This window comes from Sorex fumeus, unplaced genomic scaffold, assembly GCF_029834395.1.
Source record: "Sorex fumeus unplaced genomic scaffold, SorFum_2.1 ptg000028l, whole genome shotgun sequence".
In the NCBI taxonomy this organism is placed as follows: Eukaryota; Metazoa; Chordata; class Mammalia; order Eulipotyphla; family Soricidae; genus Sorex; species Sorex fumeus.
In genome coordinates, this window is record NW_026606085.1 from 12,115,243 (window position 1) to 12,137,374 (window position 22,132).

Below are 22,132 nucleotides of genomic sequence, written 5' to 3' on the forward strand. Positions count from 1 at the left end.
TAAGGGGGGATAAGCAAGGCTTTTAGCTTTTCATCTGCTTCCTTTGCCTAGGACTGGAAGGTCCTCAGCTTTTTCTGCTGTTGGCAATGGCTTCATCGAGGATCATTTCCCCATCGCCTTCTCTCCACACATGGTCACTGGCTCTCTCCTCCCCTCCCACAGCCCCTCCATCTGCTCATGCTCATTTACTGAGCAACTATCCTGGATCCCTCCTCCTGTATCCCAGAACCTAGCTAGGATCCTGATACAGAGACTCAGACAGAGAGCCACAGAAATCGGTTGAATAAATGAGTGCCTCAGGAAATCAGAGAACCAACTGACAGTCTGGTCATCCTGAATGAGAGGGGGGGAAAGGAGGGAGGAAGAAAGAGATAGAGGCAGAGAGAGAGAGAGAGAAGAAGAAGGAGAAGGAGGAGGAGGAGAAGGAGGAGGAGGAGGAGAAGAAGGAGGAGGAGGAGGAGGAGGAAGAGGAGGAGGAGGAGAATAAGAAGAATAAAGAATAAGAAGAAGGAGAAGGAAGAGGAGGAGGAGAAGAAGAAGAAGGAGGAGGAAGAGAGGAGGAGGAGGAGGAGGAGGAAGAGGAGGAGGAGGAGGAGAGAAAAAGAGAGGAGCGAGCATTTGAGGAGGACAGGGCACAGAGGTGATGAGATGGTCACCTTATAGATGTTTCCAAGGGATTAGTGGGGACATGCTTAGATTTGCTTTGCCAATCTTCCTATACAATGGCCTTCTCAAAAACACAGCTTTCTTTTCTTAGTCAGACACAGCATATATATTTGTTATACAACGGAAGCTGGTACAAATGTACAGAAGAAAACAGTATAATTTACAATAGTTTCCACTTGTACCATGAAACCAAAAGTAGGTCTGCTCTGAAATTCTAATTTAGAACTCTGCCTTTATAACACTGTCTTTCCTTCACAAATTATTTCTGGTTTTCATTCATATGCATATTCACTTTTATCAATTAAAAAATTCTTCCCTATCTAGGCTATCATCCGTGGCTGAATAAAATATGATTCCATTAATCATTTGTATTTCCATCTTTTCTTTTGTCAAGGAAGTATTTATTGTAGATACTACAATTCTAAGGGATTTTTTATTTTTTATTTTAAAAATAATTAGTTTTAGCATTTTGGTAAAACACAATGGTGGTAGGTGACATCAAGTACCCAGGACTGTGAAACTATTGCACACTCCAGAGTACTAGGACCTTGCAATCCTTACACATTCCAGAGTGCTGGGGACACCTTGGGGTAGAGTCTTTGAGCCAAAAAGTTGTTTGCACAGAGTCTTACATCACTGAGTAATTCAATAGCAGTGATATTAAGGACATTTCCAAATGAAAATATACTTTTAAAATCAGAATTATCATACTAAAGATATGTTTCCGGATATTTTCACTCATAGCCCAAGAGGGAGAAAGGGAGGGGACATTCAAGAAAGCAGAACAGAGCAGAATTGAGTCTGGTCGCCTCTGTCTTCCCAAATCAGCCTGGCTGTGTGGTTTTAGCTGGGGGGTGGCGGGACAGCCCTCATGGAAGCGTCTCCCCAGTGTTCATCTGGCCCCGAGATGCTGATGTTTCTAGATGCTTCTATCCGTCACCATCCCACTGTTATTAGAAGATGGGGAAGGGCAACAGGTCCTCACCAGGGGGCTGAATGCTCTTAAAAGACGTGCAAAGGTGCTCCTGGCAATTGGGGGGTCACAGCAGACATTCTGGCCGCCATGAAAGGGAAAGCAGGAACTGACTGGGTGCTGACCATAATTATACTTGGACCTCTCCCAGACTCAAAAATGGTGAGGAATAGGCTGGACCCTTCCAGGCGTCCCCCCCCGCCCCCCCACCCCCCCGCCATGGTTTGGCACATGTCCGGATTGCATGAAGACACTAAGGATCTTGAATCTGCCTAATTTGTTCCCAACTCTGCCCAGACATCCTAGATACTGTAAGGACAAGGCTCAGTTGGCTGCACAGGGAACCACACAGAGCGGGGAGTCAGCCTTGTGGCCTTGGCTCCAGGTGGGACTGTCCTTCCCTTCCCACACCAGACACGCAGCAGCCCAGGTTGTTTAAACCCTATCTGGGCTTTCATAGAACACACAGTCTCGATGTTGTGCAGAAAAACCTCAAAAAAATAATAATCAAACATCACTTCTGAGTATCCTGAAAGCCTGGAAAGTTCTTGAATCCTCAGCAAAGAGGCTCTGGAGAGCTGGACAATTATATCTCCAGAGGGCTTTGTCCAGTGATGAAGGAAATGGAGCTTCCCATGAAGGGGGGCTCAGGGAGGAAGCTACCCTGGGTACCCCGGTGGAGGGTACTGAGAGACTCATCCTCAGGCAGGGACCCAGGGGGCGGGGCAGACATAAACAGGACATCTGTGCTGTGCCGCCATTCCACAGCCCCTGACACCCGAGTCCACAGCTCTAAGGGGTGGGCCTCATACCTTTGCCTCTGCCCTCACCAAGCCTCCCCTCAATTTCCCCCTGAGCACAGCAGCTCAGAGTCTTCATATGTGGGTGGGGCAGTGGCACGAGTGAGGGCCGAGTCTGGAGATGCTGACCTGAGCTGCAGCTCTGCATTTATTTGTCATTCGGACACTTAGGGTCTGGTTTACATAATGTTGTCACATGCTCGGTTGGCTCAGAAGCAGCTGGAAGGGACAGTGTGACCACACAGCTTGCACTTTCACTCCAAGCCACCAAACGGAGGCCTGCAGCTCAGTGGAACCCTCTGAGACCTCCTTAGTACAAGGCTGGGACAAGCAGCAGGAGTTAGCTCTGCGCCCTTATAGGCCTTCACACACATTGGCTGTGAGGCAAGTGCATGAGGCTTTACGGGTTAAAAAAAATAACAAAATCAGGGTGGGGCAGAAGGTAGCCCCAGGGGAGGGTCCAGACAGCTGTGAGTCTGGCATCCATCCCTGCTGCCCGAGCAATGATCCATCCCTCAAAAAAAAAAAAAAAAAAAAGAAAAGAAAAGAAAAGAAAAGACTGGAAATAAAGGTGTCAAAATTCACACAGCACTTGCAATTGAATCCTGGGAAATATGGGCTCCCCCCCCCCAACCCACACACACTTCTTTTCTTTTATTGTTCTATATATTTAAAAAATATATATCTGAAAAGTAAAAGTACTGTTTTTTCTTTTAAAAGCTACAATGTTTTTTTTTTCATTTTTATTTATTATTTTAATAGTGAGACACCATGAGGTACAGTTGTAGACTTACACATTTTTGTGCTTGGGTTTCAATTATACAATGATCAAACACCCATCCCTCTACCAGTGCGCATTTCCCACCACCACGGATCCCAGCATCCCCTCCCCCCCAGCCCCCATCCCACCCTGCCTCTGTGGCAGGGCATTTCCCTCTCTCTCCTTTTGAGTGCCGTGGTCTGCAAAAGAGGCACTGAGTGGCAATCATACTTGGTCGACAGTCTACCCTCAGCATGCTCTCCCATCATGGGCGGATCCTCCCAACACCCTTTATTTGGTGTTCCCTTCTCTTTCTGAGCTCCCCCTTCCCCTAACATGTGTGGTTGTCCTCCGGGTCATTGAATAAAATTCCTGGTACTAATCTCTGCCATACTTGGGTGTTAGTTTCCTATTTTGTTACTTTATGTTCCCCAGATGAATGCAACCTTTCTATGTCTATCCCTTTCTTTCTGAGTCATTTCGCTTAACATGATACTTTCCATGTAGTACCACTTGTATGTAAACTTCATGACTTCGTCTTTTCTAACAGCTACATAGTACTCCATTGTGTAAATGTGCCAGAGTTTCTTCAACCAGTCATCTGTTCTCGGGCACTCAGGTTTTTTCCAGATTCTGGCTATTGTAAAGAGTGCTGCAATAAACAAGACAATTGCAGATGTCACTTCGGCTATACTTTTTTGCCTCTCTGGGATATATTCCCAGGAGTGGTATTGTAAAAAGCTACAATGCTGATGAAGATCAGAAGTTTGTGCAACTGCTGGAAGAAACAGCACCTCTGCATGAGGAGTGAAGTGTACTGATGTGAATATGTCTCTGACACAGGCGGCTTGCCGGGACAAGATGTGCGAAATCAAAGCTGGGCGAACTGTAAGGGCACAAAGCTGCTTGTCTGGAGAGAAGAATGTGCACAGGGAGGAGGAGAACTGAAACTCCAATGGGAGGTCGGGCCCAGAGCACTGGCTGTCTCACTGTCTCAGCGCCAGGTAGGGACACATCATTCTGCAGGAAGCTGTCAGTTACTCACAACGGCAGGTGAGGAATCTAAGGACAATATTCCTCCCTCAAGGACACTTACTTTACCTGGGGTGGGCCCAGGTTCGATCCCTCACACCGCAATTGGCCCTCTGAGCCCTGCCAGCAGTGATCCCTGAGCACAGAGCCAGGAGTAAGCCCTGCGCACCGCCCCTTGCGACTCCTACCCCAACCCCTGACCTCCTAAAAGAACAATGAAGGTGTTCAGTCTGATTTTAGTGGGCAAGCAGGTGGAGGGAGGCGAAGGCAGAGGAAGTGGGAGGAAGGGAGACAAATCAGGGAGTGATCAGTGGGGCTGCCAAGAAGCAATAATTACTTGATTTCTTAGTTATGGCGCTCCCTTTTTCCATAGGTGCCTGCATGCCTTTTAAAAATCTCTTTTTTGTTTGTTTGTTTGGGGTTTGGGGGGCCCCATTTAGCAGTGTTCAGGCTTATTCCTGGGTGTGCATACAGGGGTCACTCCTGGAGGTGCTTGGGGACCATATATGGTGTTTGATCTCTCTCTCCATCTCTGTCTCTGTTTCTCTGTCTCTATCTCTGTCTCTCCTTTTCCTATTCTGGCTGATTTTCAATTGCAGAGTACAGAAAGAGGTACTGAATCTGCAGTTCAATTTCTCCTTGGGTGAAAGCAGTCATGCAGAAGAGAGGTCAGCCTGATTCTGTCACGTTTGCCTTCACAGAGGATAGCGGGTTTCAAAGCTAGATGCATCCTGTGTACTGGACAGATTTCCAGCTGCTTCTTTCACCTTCGAGAGATTGCACTGCAATTTCCTCCAACTTCCTGGTATCTTTCCCAATCAGGGTGACAGTTCAGTCACCCTAAACCAGCAGTGGCTCAGACTGAGTGCCCAGACACGACCCACTAGAAAGAAACACTCAAGACCACGGTGGACACAAGAACACAAAGGCCTTTGCTGGTTCTCCTGTAGGGGAAACCTCTCACTCCTCATTCCTGTGTCCTCTCGGATAGCTGAGACACCAAGAAAGGTTTTGGTCTCTTTCTTTGTTTCCTTGGCCACTTCTTTCTGCTTCCTGCTGTCTCCCACCGCATCCCCTCCCTGTTTCCTGCGCTGCCCCGTTTCTGAATCCCTGACTGTGCCATTTCCCGGCTCTTTCTAAGCTTCGCTGGGTTGGAGGTTCCGTCCTCACAGTCTCTCTGTCACAGCTCTGCGATGGTGCACACAGTGGGTACCTGTGAGTGTGTCCAAGTCTGTTCACGGGCCTCAAACCCCTCCAAGAACCCCCGAGTCAGGATTTGCATCACTGTGTCTGGCTCCGCACTGCACCCCTCATGCTACCCCCACAACAACTGCTTCTCTCTGGTTTATAAGACACTCTGAGCTTTGTCATTTCTTGGGTACCACAAGTAAAACTTTTACTTTGATCATCTTTTCATCTCTTCTCAGTTGTCCCTCCTGTCCAGAATAAAGAAAAGCGAGTAAACGCCCAGAGCCTTCGACAGGGATGCTGTGAATGATCTCAATATTCTGAAAATCTGCTTCTGTGCCCTGGAAGAGCAGAGCAGGCTCCAGGGGTAGAAACATTATTTTGAGATGAATGGGATGAAGAAATAGAAGCCAGAAAAGCTTGCAGCTCTCCCTTCTCTGCCCGGAAGCACCTGCTTTTGTAAAGGCGCCACCCTCCCCTCTGCAGACACAATTTCAGACCCTACAGACGTGAAAGGCTGCAGACGCCCCACACACTGCCTGGTTCACTAGTTCTCAGAGCCCCGGACTGCCCTGCCAGAGACGAACCTTCCACAGCTCTGGCCCGAGAACCCAAAGCCCTATGCTTGGCCTTTGGCATCTCTGAACACTTCTTTGTTAAGAGGTGTTAAAAGTCCAAGTCTGAACCATCTTGCCCAGGAACTCATCACTCAGTGCTCCCACATGTATGCATGCTGCAAAGGGAATACTTTTCTATTTGTTTTCCTCTGATTAATACCTATCCTCAGTATAGTGTGCAGGGTACTGGGAGAAAACCTACCAAGGTGGAGAGTCACTTGTGTTTTGTCTGTTCTCACGATAGCCCCATCCTTAGAGGCTGAGTGTCCCTCTTTTTGATGGGCCTGCTCTGCTCCATACAGACCTTCTCACTGTGATAGACCTGGCTTTCAAACTGCATGTCTTTCTCCCTTGCAAAACTATTATTATCTCTTCTTATCCACAGGCGTTCCTCAGAAATATTTGTTGAATCTATAAGTGAGCATTAGACAAAGATACATCTTCTGAAACTGATTCGCTTCTCCAGTGCTCTTTCAGAAAGAAAGAAATCCGGCTCTGCTTGGGCAGATCTTAAATATGCAAGTCATCTAATAGAGCTGAATGTATTCTTCCTTCCTCATTTTTCTCATTTTTCTCATCTACCAAAATATTAGCACATCAAAGAGCAGAGGCCTAGGATGGGGGAAGGGGGGAGCTGCGTGGATAGAGGCACTGTCCCCTGGCATTGCCGTATCTTGCTGGCGAGTTCTAAGTTTCCATGAGAACAAGCGAGTGCATCCTCATAGCCCTGCTTGTGGTTAATGCTAAATGAGCAGGGCACTGGGGTCTACTCATGTCCGTGAACACCTTTCAGCCCAGAGCCGGCCCCACATTCACTCAGTGCATGTAGCAGGGTCTGCTCTAGTGCTCAGTACATGGTGTTGTGTGAGCAAAGTGACTCCAAGCTGTGAGGCGTAATTTCAAAGCCAGATCACATCAGAACGAGTTGCCCAGCAAGATCCCACTGCAAACGGGCAACCAGGTGCCCCGGGACCAGGGAAGGCTCCACACTGCAGTACAGCACTCACTGCACGCACAGATGAGGATCAGGGCTCCTTGAAAATCTGAGCAGCTTTTCTCTGGAGAGAGTCCCCAGCTCTTCTCCTGGCTAATGGATATGTGTGAGCTCTGGGCCCACAGGCAAACTCACTTACGCTCCATTCACTGCCTTCTCTGTCAAGTTGACTGTCGTGAGATGCTCATAAAACACCATCTTGCTTATAAAGCAAGAGACTCGGTGCTAGGTCTCTAAAACACTGTAGCTCTAAACTCTATTTTTCTTATATCAGTCTTCGTGCAATGCATGATAGGAGATTGATTATGGACAGCATGCTAGATACTGCTCTGAACACTCATATATTGCCAATAATCCTCATAGTAAATCAGAAGTTAGGTGCTATAATTATTTTACTTTAAATTTATCATCATCGTCATCATCATCATAATCTCTACAAATGCAGGGCACAAAGGCAGGGGCCTTATCTATTCTGTTCAATGTTCTACATTATTTCTATCATAATATATGGCCTGTTACATAATCTGGAGCGATAGCACAGTGGTAGGGCGTTTGCCTTGCACGCAGCCAACATGGCCGACCCGAGTTCGATTCCTCCGCCCCTCTTGGAGAGCCCGGCAAGCTACCGAGAGTATCTCGCCCGCACAGCAGAGCTTGGCAAGCTCCCCGTGACGTATTCGATATGCCAGACACAGTAACAACAAAGTCTCCAATGGAGATGTTACTGGGCCCGCTTGAGCAAATCGATGATCAACGGGAGGGCCTTTTAATAATATATGGCCTGTTACATAATCAATTAAAAAGTCTATTGAATAATGCAGTGAAATAAACATACAGCAGCAAGGATGATCTGAATTGGGGAGGATCAAAAAACATTTTCATGGGCTTTCTTTCATCCACCTCACTTTCTTGCTTCATTCTTCTCCCTTAAGTCTCCATTTAACTTCTGCCCCCTACCTCCACTTCCTACAAGAACCCACCTTCTTTGAGTGTTTCCTCCCCTACGTAGCTGTCTAAGGCCAAATGATCCTGTCTTCAAGGATTGTGTTAAAGTATGTTCTGTTCCATGGGCTTGACTAAAGCTCTCAATAAGCGTTCAGGTCTTTGGAAACAATCTGATTAAAGTAACTTACACATTCAACCTTTGCACGCAGAGGCGTCATTTGTCAAAATGGCCTGCACGCAGTGACTTTTTAAATATGCGCATGTGCTGAATTTTGTCTATAAAAGGCTGCAGCAGAGACACTCTATCCTTAGAGAAAGTGCCTTCACACTAATGCACTTGGGAACTCTGCGACGCTCCAGCCATGCAGGGGAGTGGAAGGGGGTATGCAGAGGAGCAGCGGCCCAACTGGCTGCTCACAGCCTGAACAAGCCTCAGTTTTCTGCTTTTCTCTGCCCTGCAGCATGGCTGCAATCTTGCTGGTCCTTTTGAGCTGTCCAGCTTGAGCTGACCCTCTGGTTTGAGCTTTTATTTTTTTTTCAAATCAGATCGAAGCACTGAAAACCCTGAGAAACAGCCAGAACAGGATGGTTGGGGACAAGGCGCAGACACGACACTTCCTACACCACAGAGAACAACTAACTGCTGTCCTGCTTCCGGGTGTCATACAGGTGCTCTCCTGGCAACCTGAATCCCAACACATCCAAAGAGTTGTGACCATCCAAGGATAAGAGGTCTTTTCTGCTCCTTGGGGGAAGCTCAGGATTTGCTGCTCTTTCTGCTGCAACTGTACTTCTCCATAACTTCCTACGGAAATGCTTCTTTCTCACTCTTTCACTCTCCTTCCCAACTGTACATCCACACAGCTCTCCTGACTCTCCTGCTGGCTAGGGTCTGTTGCCAACCAATCTCCAACACAAGCCCCTTTCTTTTCTTTTCTTTCCTTTTCTTTCCTTTTCTTTTCTTTTCTTTTCTTTTCTTTTCTTTTCTTTTCTTTTCTTTTCTTTCAATTTTATTGAATCACCGTGAGATAGTTACGAGCTTTCATGTTTGGGTTACAATCACACAATGATCAAACACCCAACCCTCCACCAGTGCACATTCCCCACCACCAATCTCCCGAGTATACTCCTTTCCCACCCTCCCACTGCCTCCACAGCACCCTTTATTTTCTTTCTGCCCTTACCAAACATCCAGAACCTACGCTGGGGTCTCTGTGCTTCCTGTACAACCACTCCCACCCGAGTCTGAGCATGGTCTGAGCACACCCTCCCAGGGTCCTGCGCCGGCCCCCTCTGGCTCACAGCGTTGAATGACAATGACACAGCTCTTACAGCTCCCAAACCCCAGATGGGCACAGAAGTGACCGGGACTGAAGGCTTTCTACAGTCCCAGCTAAGGTGGCCATTCAGATCATCAATGCTCTTCTGCCTATGCAAATAAAGAAAGGGTTCTAACACATTTCCCAGAGAAAGGACATCAGTCCTTTTCTCTCCAGCTTTGTTTAACATTTGGCACAGGGCATGTGGCTCAGTGGTAGAGTAGGTGCCTCACCTGTGTGAGGGCTTGAGATCTATTCCCAGCACCGCAACAAAGAAAAGGAAAGAAAGAAGAGAGGGGGAAAATCACCTTAAAGGAATGAAGATGCATTGCCCAGCGTTATTTTTTTGTCCTTTTCCTTTCCTTCACTGGTCAGTTTTGGATGAGCAAAATTAGAAACTGTAAAAGCTGTTACGATAGAGAATCTTATCTTACTCAACTCCTTGGTTTGACTATTCCTTTTTGCATCTCCTTTTGGTCTTCTTTTCCATCTTCTACCTTTGCTTCTTCTATTTAAAATAATTTGCAATGCAAGACCATGATTCATGAAGAGTTTTAATCTCAATGGAAATCTTAATTGCACCATCTGAAGTTAATTCAAACTGCAGAGATGTACAACGCATCAGTTAAGCAATTGATCTGATAAAATTGCTTTTTTGTTGTTTTTGAAAGTGAAAGTGTTTATAATAGGCACTAGACAATTTCAACTTAAGAAACAAACTAGAGTTTATTAATAAATCAAGGAGGTTTTTGAGTATCTTTCAAATGACATAAATTTTACTTTTAAATTTTGAAGCAATATACCCTTCATGAAACCCACAGATATAAAAGTTTCTATGTTTGTCCACTGTCACTGTCACTGTCCTCCCATTGTTCACTGATTTGCTTGAGTGGGCCCAGTAATGTCTCCATTTTGAGACTTGTTGTTACTGTGTTTGGCACATCGAATACGTCACGGGTAGCTTGCCAGGCTTCGCTGTGCGGGCGAGATGTTTATGAAATGTTACTACCAAGATAAAGGAAGCGAGAAGTGGGCCTGGCTGGATCCAGGGACATGCTGACCACCTGACTTACTGACCACGTCCACTTGTAACCTGACAGGAGCTTCATTGCACTAGTGGTGATGATAACGATAAGAGCTAATGAACACTTCAGAATTTTTGGGTAAAGTGATTTATGAAAATTATCTAGTTTAATCCTCAGTGTGTCTAGCGCTATTATTACCATTTTCAGATGATAGAAGTGAGCCTTTGGTTGGGAAGCAGCAGAGTTAAATATCATTCCTATACTCACTCAGAGCCTGAACATCACTGGGTGTGAGCAAACAAGACAAAAAGTCTCTCCAAGTAAAATTCAAAAAAGAATGAAAAGATCTATTATGTTGCCCAACCCAAGAGTGATTTTCTACCTGTATTCATAAAGAACCAAATGGAACGATTTTGTTAAAAAGCTACATATATCAAGAGTCTATACAAACTTGAAGGTTAAGCTTGTTCTAGCTCTTGGAATTCAGCCACTAAAGCTCATTGGCACCCCTTGATCATACGTAGTGAGGAGCCTATTAGGTGTGGAAAGAGAATTCAGCTGTTTTTAACAAATAAAGACCAAGGTGCCATAGGGAAGGTAAAAGGTAAAGGTAAAGGCCCTCCCGTTGATCGTCGATTTGCTCGAGCGGGCCCAGTAACGTCTCCATTGGAGACTTTGTTGTTACTGTGTCTGGCATATCGAATACTCTCGGTAGCTTGCCGGGCTCTCCGAGAGGGGCGGAGGAATCGAACTCGGGTCGGCCATGTTGGCCGCTTGTAAGGCGAACGTCCTACCCGCTGTGCTATCGCGAGCAAATCGAGCCATAGGGAAATGCACAAAAAATGCTTAAACTAAGATTATTTCTTAACGATAGGACTAGCTGTACCTGCTGGGAGCAAGTGAGTGGAGCAGAGAGAGATGTCTCAGCTCAGGGATGCCCAATATCCTCTCAGGATTGACTAAGAATTGTGTGGTGCTAACCCCCTCCCCCAAGGGAGTCTTAATTTGTCCTTAAATCTCTAAGATACTTTTTCTTCAAAATGAGATGACATATTTAACAGTTCTGTATTAGAGTTATTGATGGACCACTCAGCTTAGTCACAACTGAAGCTTCCCACAAAGCAGGCATATTAGCACTGATAGTGCCTGAAATCTTAACAGGGGAGAGGGACCCTTCATAAGCCAATCCATCACCATTCCAACCTACATGGCCTGCTCTGTCCACAAGCAATTGAGGGCAGAGGTGTCACCAAACACATTGAAAGGCAAAGAAATGCAGAAACCAAAGGTTCACATTTTAATTTTCATGCTGAGCAGTTCTGCACTCGTTCGCAATCATGTAAATCACACCTGGTGGATTATTTTCAAATTAAAACTGGAACCAGTGCCATGGCATGCTATTTTCCCAGTGACGACGTTCAGATGTATAACTCACTTACTGCTTAATAACTCATAATGCAAAAAAAAAAGTTAGATTTATAAAAAAAAAAGCAAGATTTTCCCATCTAAATTTGAATTGTAAGAAAACATGGATGGAAAAAGCCAATCTGCCATTTCATGTTCTATGTCAGCATCAGTGCTGGCAGTAGTCAGTTTTACTGGAAAAACACAGGGAGTTTGCAGGGACAAAGCACAAATTCACGGTATGTATGACAGTTTTCAGACAAGACTATGGCCACCTCTCCCTGGCTTTTCTTACAGCACCCTGGCCTTCATCATTTTAATATAGTACCTTGTTTGTGAATGCCCTTTCCGTGCTGAGCTTCACCAGGCTCTAGACTCTAAGAAGTGCCAGCACCCTGCCCTGCTTACTGTTCAAAGGAGCTGACCAGAGGACACTCGGTGATTTATACAACAGAAATTCTTCTCACATTTGGTTACAATTCAAATAAAAATCATTAGTATTCTTTCCAGTGATTGAAATCACACAGACAACTTTCTATTGGTTTGTACATTTACCTTGTTTCAGAAGAACAGAATGTAATATGGGCTTTCCTATATATATATATATATAGTGTATACATATACTACTATATATACATAATGTTACTGTCACTGTCACTGTCACTGTCCTCGATCACTGTTCATCGATTTGCTCGAGCAGGCCCAGTAACATCACCATTGTGAGACTTGTTACTGTGTTTGGCATATTGAATACATCACGGGTAGCTTGCCAGGCTTTGCCTCGTGGGTGATATACTCTCGGTAGCTTGCCGGGCTCTCCGAGAGGGGTGGAGGAATCAAACCCGGGTCGGCCAGGTCGGCTGCATGCAAGGCAAATGCCCCACCGCTGTGCCATCGCTCCAGCTCATTTAAATAGTAGACATTTAATTAATGAAGCACTGATAAAGTATCAATAAATTAATTAATACTTTAATTAATAAAGTTAAATAACCCTCATAAATAATACTTATTTGAAGAAAATAACCTCTAGGCTTCATGAAATCAGTGTCTGCTGTAAATCACGAGGTGTTTAAGGTACTTACCACAAAAGAATAATAAATCTTGAAGCCAGGTTTAGCCACAAAGTAGTCATCAGACTTGAAGGTGATTTTAATCTGGTTTGTTCTTGATGTTATCCTTGGAGGCACTTCTTTGTGTCCACACCATCGCCCTCTGAGGACTGTACTGGTTTCAGACACATCTTCAACTTCCACAAAATCGTACCTAGTATCAATATGACATAAGTTGAAAATTCTAGCTAAGGTAGAAATTTACACTTTCACTAAAAATTTACACTTTCACTAAAAAATTAAAAGTAACATGTGAATCCTCATGACCTATGATATAAAATAAAAATAATCATATAAAATTTTTTAAAAGAAGGGACCAGGTTTTAGACAAGGTCTTTCAAATTCCAAAGAAAACCTATTTGAAAGAATTCATACAAATTTAGGTGTTACCGTTCTGAAGCCAATCAAATCGGGCCACTTCTGAGTAGAAAAGTTTTTTCTCTGAAATACTATTAACTATAATCTCTTGTAGTTTAAGACATGTTGCTCTAATTATATGTTCAAATATTTAACATTTCCCCCAAAACCCCACTTTGAATTAATTTACCCTACCCAGTGCTTCCTTAAGAAAGCAAATGATCTATAACTAGATAGCTTATAGAACCAGCACTCACATTAAAGAAATAAATGATGAAATAAATTGCTATCTTCTCTTTTTGTAAATATTTTTGTTTGATTATTACCGTGAAATATGGCATTTATAATGATGGAAAGCACAGGACTTCAGGAGGGATATATAAACAACAGAAAATAATGAAAATATCTGAACTGCTTTTAATGAGGGAGTTTAAATGAGCTTAACCATAGGTCACCTTTAGCATTGGTAAAAGAAATAGAACATCAAGGTTGAAGAAGAGAGAAAAGGTCTCTTTAAGACTCGTTAAGCTCTTGATCCTTGAAATCTTTCCATCATGTAATAGTACATCTTTACAGCACTGACATCCTCTAATGTTTATTGTTCTTTTAACTTCCAGACATTTGAGATCCTGGAATGTTTTATACAACAAGCTGAATTGCCTGCCCTTCAATTGTGGGGACATTGACAAATGTGTCAATCCAAAGGAATCTTTGCCCCACCAAATAATCTCAGGTTCTAGTGCCACAGGGAGAATAAGGGACAACCAAGGCGCAGACCTCACATAATGTGCCAATAATAACCAAAGGCACAGCAGGTAGGGCGTTCGCCTTACAAGCGGCCAACATGGCCGACCCGAGTTCGATTCCTCCGCCCCTCTCGGAGAGCCCGGCAAGCTACCGAGAGTATTCGATATGCCAGACACAGTAACAACAAAAGTCTCCAATGGAGACGTTACTGGGCCCGCTCGAGCAAATCGACGATCAACGGGAGGGCCTTTACCTTTACCTTTAATAACCAAAGGATCCAGCGAGAGAAATAACACATCTGAATAGGAGAAATATCCAATACGACCTTGAGGGTCCAATCCAGGTACCTCACCATTATGACCAGATCAGCAGGGCAGCCTGAAAAGGGCTGATCGGAATACAGTTCACTGACCATAATCTATGAGGTTTCTGCTCTTTGCCTCAGTTTCCTCATGAATGAAATAAGAAAGTTTAGACAATTCTATCAGCTGAATATCTCCTGGGTACTGTGTAAATTAATTACTGAACGGTTATGTGGTGCTTGGAAGGTGAAAAGCACTAACAAAGAATCATTATTCAAGCAATAAAATATTACAATGCAAACATTAAGAAGGCTTTGGAACAGATGGTAGGAAATCAATTGCTTTGCATTTTATATACAATACGTGTAAATCACCTTTACGGCACAAGACAGTGATACTTGAAACTTCATTATTAATACAATAGGTCACTTTGTTTTTTTTTAAAAAGACATCAGTTCAATTTTCAAATTGGATTTCAGGCTAAGAAAGCACTGGTTTGTTTCTTTTGGGAGGGGCTGAGCAAATCATGGAGGGATGAAGGGGTTATTCCTGACTCTGTAGTCGGGAAGGACTCCTGGTAAGGTTTGGACTTATAGGCCGTGGTGCTGAGCATTAAGTGCCTTGTGCAAGGCAAGTGCCTGTCTCTTGTACTCTTTCCATCCCACGCACTTGCAGATCAGGCTGAGTTCTCGGTCAAATCTGCTATTTCCTCCCCCCCTCCCCCCTTTCCATCTCTTACTCTTCTACCTCCTTGAAGAAATTTGGTGGAGCATTAGAGTTAAGGAAGAGGAAACCACCTCAGTTTCCTCTTCTAGTTTCAAGGTCATAACACACAGAAGACTCCCTCGCCCTCAGGCCCCAGAACGGTTTGGCTGGCAAGATGCGGATTGCGGATTCCCTCTCAGCAGCTCACAGGTTTTAATAGGGGTTCTGTTTTTGCTCTCTCTCTCTCTCTCTCCCCCTCTCTCTCCTCTCTCTCCCCTCTACTCTCTCTGCCTTCTTTCTCTCTCCCTTCTCTGTCTCACTCCTCTCTCTCCTCTCTCTCTCTCTCTCTCTCTCTCTCTCTCTCTCTCTCTCTCTCTCTCTCTCTTCTCTTTTTCCAGCAGAGAAAATTAGTTCTCCCTTTCAAGGTTGAAAAGGCAAGATCTGCTCTAGTTTATTCTCTTTGCATATATTACCTGACTCTTCCGGCATGCAATCCTATCTGCTTTCTAGCATACATTACCCTCTATGGTCCTAGAAAGTAATAGTTGGTGCTGTTGTTCTTAAAAAAAAAATCCAGCAACATAATAAAAGCTGTCAGTATAATAAACACGCAACAAAGGACAGCCAAATTTGAGGCACCTCTTTTTATTATTCAAAGGAAAATAAAACTGCTGAAGGAATTTAGCAGTTCAGCAGTTCATTGGCAATGCAGAACAAGCAAAAGAAGTAAAGTACAAAGGGTGGGGGAAGATCTTCCCCAAGTCTTACACATACTAATCAAGGGCCCAGGACTCAGCCGAGGACAATTCAAAGAACAATGGCTGTGCACTGGCTGATAAATATGCTAAGGAGGAACAAGATTATCTGGTGAGCTTTCATCTACTGCTGACCCAGAAACTCAGAAATAGACTGGAAGGAGCCCAGGGACCCCCAGGCAGCCTGAGCTGCCTTCACACACAGCTGGGGCCTTAAAACGATGCCTTCAGGCAGCTACCACCCCCAAATATGTCTTTGGCAAAGGTTCATTGCATGGGAGGGGTGCTGGGGGCAGGGCAGAGAGGAGCATGGAAACAGAGATTCCCACGGAAGAATTTTCTCGTAGGAAGCCTCGCCACCGGGGAAATCTGAACCTGCATGCTTCGATTCAGCTGGGTTTTTCTTCTCCCCTCATTTTTATTTTGGGTGACCGCCCTCACTGACCTCCCTCTGTCCTTCTCGAGTGTCCTCTGCGTTATTTCTAAAGATAGCATCTTGGACCAGGTGACCAGCTGCTTTATTTTCTAGGTCTCTCTACCTGTCATGAATACATTTCTCAGTTTCTCTCTTAACAAACTGACTTGAGCTTGCCTGAGTGATGGTTTGTCTGCAGAACTCAAAGAGGACCGGCAAGGCCCTCCTATAGTCCCTGTTCCCCTCTCCCGGGGCTGACAATCCCACCGAAAGGTCCTGGCAGGCCAGGACTCCAGGACACTGTCCTCCACCTTGGCCAGGAGTGCCCACACTGCCTTAGCAGGACCCTGGGATCAGGCTGAGGCTTGGCCAGCAGCAGCTGCCTTCCTTGACGCTACCGTGTGCATCTGCGGTAAGGGTGGGAAGGAAGTAGAGCGGCCAAGCCTAGGCGAAAGAGCCGTAGGGCCTGCCCACCACACACTCACCTACAGATCTCATTCTCAGCCTCCTCCAGCCCAAACTGGTTGTCGAAGGCCAGCTGGATGCGCGTCTGGTCCTGGGAGCGAAGTCGCCAGGTGAGCAGCAGGTTCCGGGGGTAGCTGCTGGGGAAACGCGGGCTCTGCAGGTGGCCGGTGCCTGTCACCTCGATGGTCTCATCCCTCCGGTACAAGTCTGTGAGGTGATTGCTCTCTGTTAGTAGTCACAACTTGGAGAAATTAGTATGCTGATCCAATTACAGGAAGGCAAAAACAAAAACAGACAAAGTTTAACACATCACATTTCAAAGTCCTTCAGGATTTTGTCTGAAACAATGGTCAGAGCAAATGGCGGCCCTCAGACTAGGCAGAATCCACAGATTTCTCCCACGATCCTCCCCCCCGCCCCCCTCCCCCCCAGGTTCTGCACACATCGGGATGGGCTGCAATAAGTACTCAGGAGTACTAAGTACGCCATCCGGAGTACTAAGCACTCCGAAGACATTTTGAGCTAGCACAAGTTAGTTTGGATTTCTGGTTCACTTAAGTGATCTAATTTTACTTTATTCACCGGAATTGAAAAAGCAGACAGTTCCAAATCTCCTTTTCCAGATAACACAAATAAGCAGTTTTCTCTCACTGATACTGTAACTAGACATCTTAAGCATTTAGTGTGGGGCATAATCGATAAATGTGACAGAGTGAGTGAGTAAGTGAAAAATAAATAAGAAAACTCCCGGTGTCCAGTAACCATTTATTTTATACTCCAATGACATTTTCCAGTAGCTGCCCTAAGATTACATTCCTGACTCCCAGTTTGTGGGGACTATAGGTAGCTCCATTCTTCCTCCATACTCCATGCATTGGAGAATCACTTAGGATTGGTCTCACTGCCTCTGATCTGGGCCCCAAAGAGGGAGCTTCTGAAACCTATGCAATTCCCTAAATGATAACAGTGTCTTTGTGATTCGTGGGAGGCCCTTGGAAACACAGTGGATCTGACACTGAGGTGATTTACTGTGGCTTCCTAAAGTAGTTCCAGAGTAGTGTTGGGGTGGGGATGTGTGTGGTGGGGGTGCTGGGGTGGAGGGTCGTGCTGTTCTGAATAAAGTCAAGACTCCGAGTCACCACGCAGCCTCCTCAGAGGTCCAAGGGGTTGTAAGCTGAGTCCAGTCATGCTGCCCACAGGTCACTCCTACCAGCTCTGGCTGGGAGGGCCCAGGCCAGCCTGCTGGTCGGCGATGCCCAGTGCTGCATCCTTGAGCATAAGTCCCTCCCTGGGCTTGCGGTGGCTGCATCAGGCTGTCACTGCCTGTCAGGGCTTCTGTGAGTTCTGTGGTGGGTTCTAGCAAACGATCCAAGGTGAGGTGTAGGGGACCTGACCTTGAAGATCGCTGATGAGCAGGTGGGTGGTCTGGTGTCACCAAAGCGGCTTAAGTGCAGCTGGGCTGGGGCTGAGCCTTTAACCTGGGGACCTAACGCGGGTCTGTGTCTGCACCAGCATGACACAAAGGGTCCACATTCCCACCTCTTCATCTCCTGAGCCTCCACCACTGCGGGTTCAAGTTCTCTCCCTGAGAGTTGGCTCTGGGCTCTGATATTCCGAATCCAGAAGGCTTATCTTGCTGGAGGGTCACAGTGCCACCAAAAGGTCAGGGTGAGGAGCACAGCTGTCGGAGTTTCCAAAATAAGAGGCAGGGGATAAACAAAACCAGGGAGTGAGTAACAAATGAGCATCCCTTCCTTTTCTGCATGTCTGTAAGTGTGTGGGAATTTCAGTGTTTTTAAGGAACGCATGTGATGTGCACTGTGCTCTCTTGGCCAGCTGGGTGTCTGGGTACATCCTGAAAGAACCCAGGTGGCTGAGGGCCGAGTGCCCACTCCTGCCTGGACACCAGCAGCCTCTGCCCTCACCACCACCAGTGAGGCAGCAAAAGAACTTCCAAGGCAGAGGCACTCTGGTCATTTGCTCCTTTGCTCCTCTCTTCTTCCTCCACTTTATGTCGATAGAAATGTTTAGGGAGACAATTGATGGTGGAGTCCTTTGTCCTATAGGGGTAGAGGGGAGGAGGTGGCTGCCTTCCAGGACAGGCAGAAGCCAGCAGGGAGCGAGGCTCCCTGTGCAAATGCCAGCCATGCCAGCACTCCTGCTGGACAGTGACCGTTGGGACCCATTTGGTTACAAGTACCGTTGTTGACTATTTCTCTAATACTACTTTAATAAAAGCAAAACTATTGTAGCATGAACTTTCAATCCCTCATTCAAATGGCAGCTCGATCCCGTCTGTTGAGAGTAGGAGGCAAGGATATTAAATTTCAAGAACACCCATCGCAGGTGCTCCGATTCCTGATATTATAAAAGAGGCCGGCAGCACATTTCCTCCTAGATCTCCTCCAGGGGTAGGATTGAGGGGGCCACATTTTATTTATTTATTTATTAGCATTCCAGATATTTGGTTCACATCTAATTTTCAAAGGTTCAAAGAATAATTTCTGTGGATCTGAGAGGCAAACTAGACACATGCCACAAGGTCTGAAAGATGCAAGAAGGATTGGGGGTTGGTGGACTTCAATAGCACTGTAGCACTGTCCTCCCATTGTTCATCGATTTGCTCGAGCGGGCACCAGTAACATGTCCATTGTGAGACTTGTTGTTTACTGTTTTTGGCATTTTGAATATGCCACGAGGAGCCAGGTTTTGCCATGCGGGCGGGATACTCTTGGTAGCTTTCCGGGCTTTCCAAGAGGGATGGAGGAATCAAAACTGGGTCAGCCACGTGCAACACAAATGCCCTACCTGCTGTGCTATGGCTTCAATAAAAAACAAACAAACAAACAAAAACCCCAAACCATAAAGTTATGCAAGGGATATTTTCGTCCTTTTTTGGGGCCAGTGCCGACTCCTGGATCTGCATTCAGGGACACTCCTGGTGGGGCCTGAAGGGAATGTGGGGTGCAGGGATGGAACCTGGGTGCTGGGTTCCTGATGTGCTGGGCCTGGGGTGGTCTTCTGGTTGCCTGGGGCTCCAGGGATGGGAAACGTGATGGAAGAGATGTCAGCTTGGTTGTGATGTGGGGAGCAATTTGAGTGAAAACCTGAGCAGATTTGGGGGACAGAAGTCAAGACATGAGGGGGGAGAAGGGAAGAGGGTGCAGCTTAGAAAGGGTAGGAGTGCACTGAAGGGGAGACCCAGACAGGTGCTGGCTGGACCACAGGAAGTCAGGGCCATGGCTGGGTAGGGAGAGGCCAAGGGAAGCACACATGAGTCTACCTGCCCAGGGAAGAAGCAGCTTTGGGCTGAGCCTAGCTCTGTCACACATAGAACCTGGGACAAGAAATTGGAGCTGAGGAAATGGCCACTGACCGTGGTTTCCCTGAGTGCGTACCTAGGTATCCTGAGAAATACTTGCTGAGTTAGGGGTTCTGAGCATCACTATTTGACAGATGCAGGTTCTGAGGCACAGAGAGGTCAAGGAACTGGCTCAAGGTCACAGAGCTAGACAAGGGTGTTGTTCAGAAAACAAATCCAGGCACTTGGCCCCAGGCAGGAGGTCTCTGGCCCCAGATAAGGACTCTTCCTTTGGGTTCTGAAATTTTCGAGAAGCAATTTCACATTCTTTGCTATCTATAATCCACTCGGTCTTTCAAATTCCATTGTTTACATCTAATTTATAACTTCCTGCCAACTCAGGACTATTCTGAGCAGATGAGTTATCATGAATGATAGGAACAGGGATCAGATCAGGTAAGGCTGAGATAAGAAGCTGCATTCCTGAATGAAGGTGTTTACTTTGGTGTTCCAGTAATATTGAATAGTTTCTTTCTTTATTTTTATTTATTTATTTATTTATTTTTTGCTTTTTGGGTCACACCCGGTGATGCACAGAGGTTACTTCTGGCTCGGCACTCAGGAATTACTCCTGGCAGTGCTCAGGGGACCATATGGGTTGCTGGGAATCAAACCCGCGTCGGCCAAGTGCAAGGCAAACGCCGTACCAGCTGTGCTGTTGCTCCAGCCTCAACAGTGAACATTTTCAAGGCAATATTTGTATGCGGGCACTCCAAGAATTAGTAGCTTGAATATACAACTTCATTTAATGTTCCCCCAGATGCAATTAGTGACACCCTCCCTTTGCAAGTTAAGCTCACAGAGTTCAGGAAATGTGTGACCTGGGGCAATCAAGATGGGACCAAGAGAGTCAGTCAATCTTCAGAATACACGGCAATAGGCCTTAGTTTACATACAAATAGAGAAGCCTCAGGATTCTTGAGAAAAACCTAAGCCAAAGCACTGTATCTGTTAAGCAAACTTGGCTCTCTGTGGGCAGCCTGTCTAGAGCTGGAGGAAAGTCCCTCCGCCACAGGCCTCTCTCTGGAATTCCTCCAGAACTAGGCTTCTTCACACAGGCTCCCTGAACAGCAGCTTTAGCACCACGCACAAGCTAGTGGGAAATGCAGATTCTCAGGCTGCCCTCCAAATCTACAGCAGCAGAAACGCTGGGGGCAGGGAGCAACACAACGCTGCTGCTACTGAGAGTTCCTCAAGTCTGAGAAGCACTGACTCTACTTTGTACTGTTTTGTCTCTTCTATTTGACATCCCTGCCCTCCCCACCACGCACCTCTGCCTCCACATCTCACATCTGATTTTTCACGTTACCTCCCAGACTGGAACTCACTGTCCTGCAACCTCTGCCTGGACCATTTCTGGGACATGTCACCTGCCAGTGCAAGAGGTGACTGGCTCCAGTGCCTCGGGCCCCGCATTTCATGCCCTCTGCAGCTTCCTCACTGCATGAAGACTCATTCCGGATCCTGAAGGTAGCATGAAAGTACAAAATACCCACAATGCTTGTATTTCCTCTCGGAGGGCTCTTGGTGACCAGGGCCAATGCTCATTGCTGATGTAAGGATTAAAACACTCAGTCACGGATTCCCTAAGAACTGCTACTGGCAGTCGGTGCCACCTCCTACAAATTCATTGGGGAAGTACACACACACCCATGATCCTGAGCCAGCAACGCGACCCACAGTCACAAACCCAATATTCTGCACCCACGGGCCAAAAGCTCAGGCAAAAGCACAGGCTGGTCCCAGGGTCAGGCAAGCCCACATAAGACCTGTCACCAACTTCTATCTGTGAAATGGCTGCTTGGTTCCCAGGCAATGTGACATATGGCCAGTGCTGCTCCAGAGTGTTACGGAATTAGACAGAAATCAACACAGCCGACTGGTGCTGCTCATATTCATGGCATCTGTGTAAGGTGTGATGTAATTGACCAGCCTTTGAGGTACATGGCGACAAAGGTACGTTGACCAAAAGGCGGTCATTAAATATCAGTGCTATCATTCTCATGGCTTTTGTTCTTTCCCATTAATTCAGCCCCTGAGCTGAGACAAATCCCACCCTGTCAAGTTCTAACCCTGGCATCTTTTGTTTTTGTTTTTTTTTTAATAATGTAGGAGTACTGCTAAGGCATCTTTTGCTCTTGTCAGGGAGTGCAGAGTTTGCACTGTGCCTCTTCCCCAGATCAATATTCCAGG

General features: G+C 46.1%; 1 protein-coding gene across 2 annotated transcripts in view; it reads right to left on the reverse strand.

Moving 5' to 3' along the window:
* Window positions 1-22,132, reverse strand: part of PDGFD (platelet derived growth factor D) — a 194,778-nt gene that overhangs the window by 56,428 nt on the left and 116,218 nt on the right. Inside the window, exons 2-3 of one of the 2 annotated variants that reach the window (XM_056115050.1) lie at window positions 16,599-16,785; window positions 12,806-12,986 (exon numbers count right to left, since the gene is read on the reverse strand). In XM_056115050.1, the coding sequence (XP_055971025.1) occupies window positions 12,806-12,986; window positions 16,599-16,785 (368 nt within the window). Of the gene's footprint in view, window positions 1-12,805; window positions 12,987-16,598; window positions 16,804-22,132 lie in introns of both variants that reach the window. The other variant, XM_056115049.1, reaches the window with a different exon arrangement.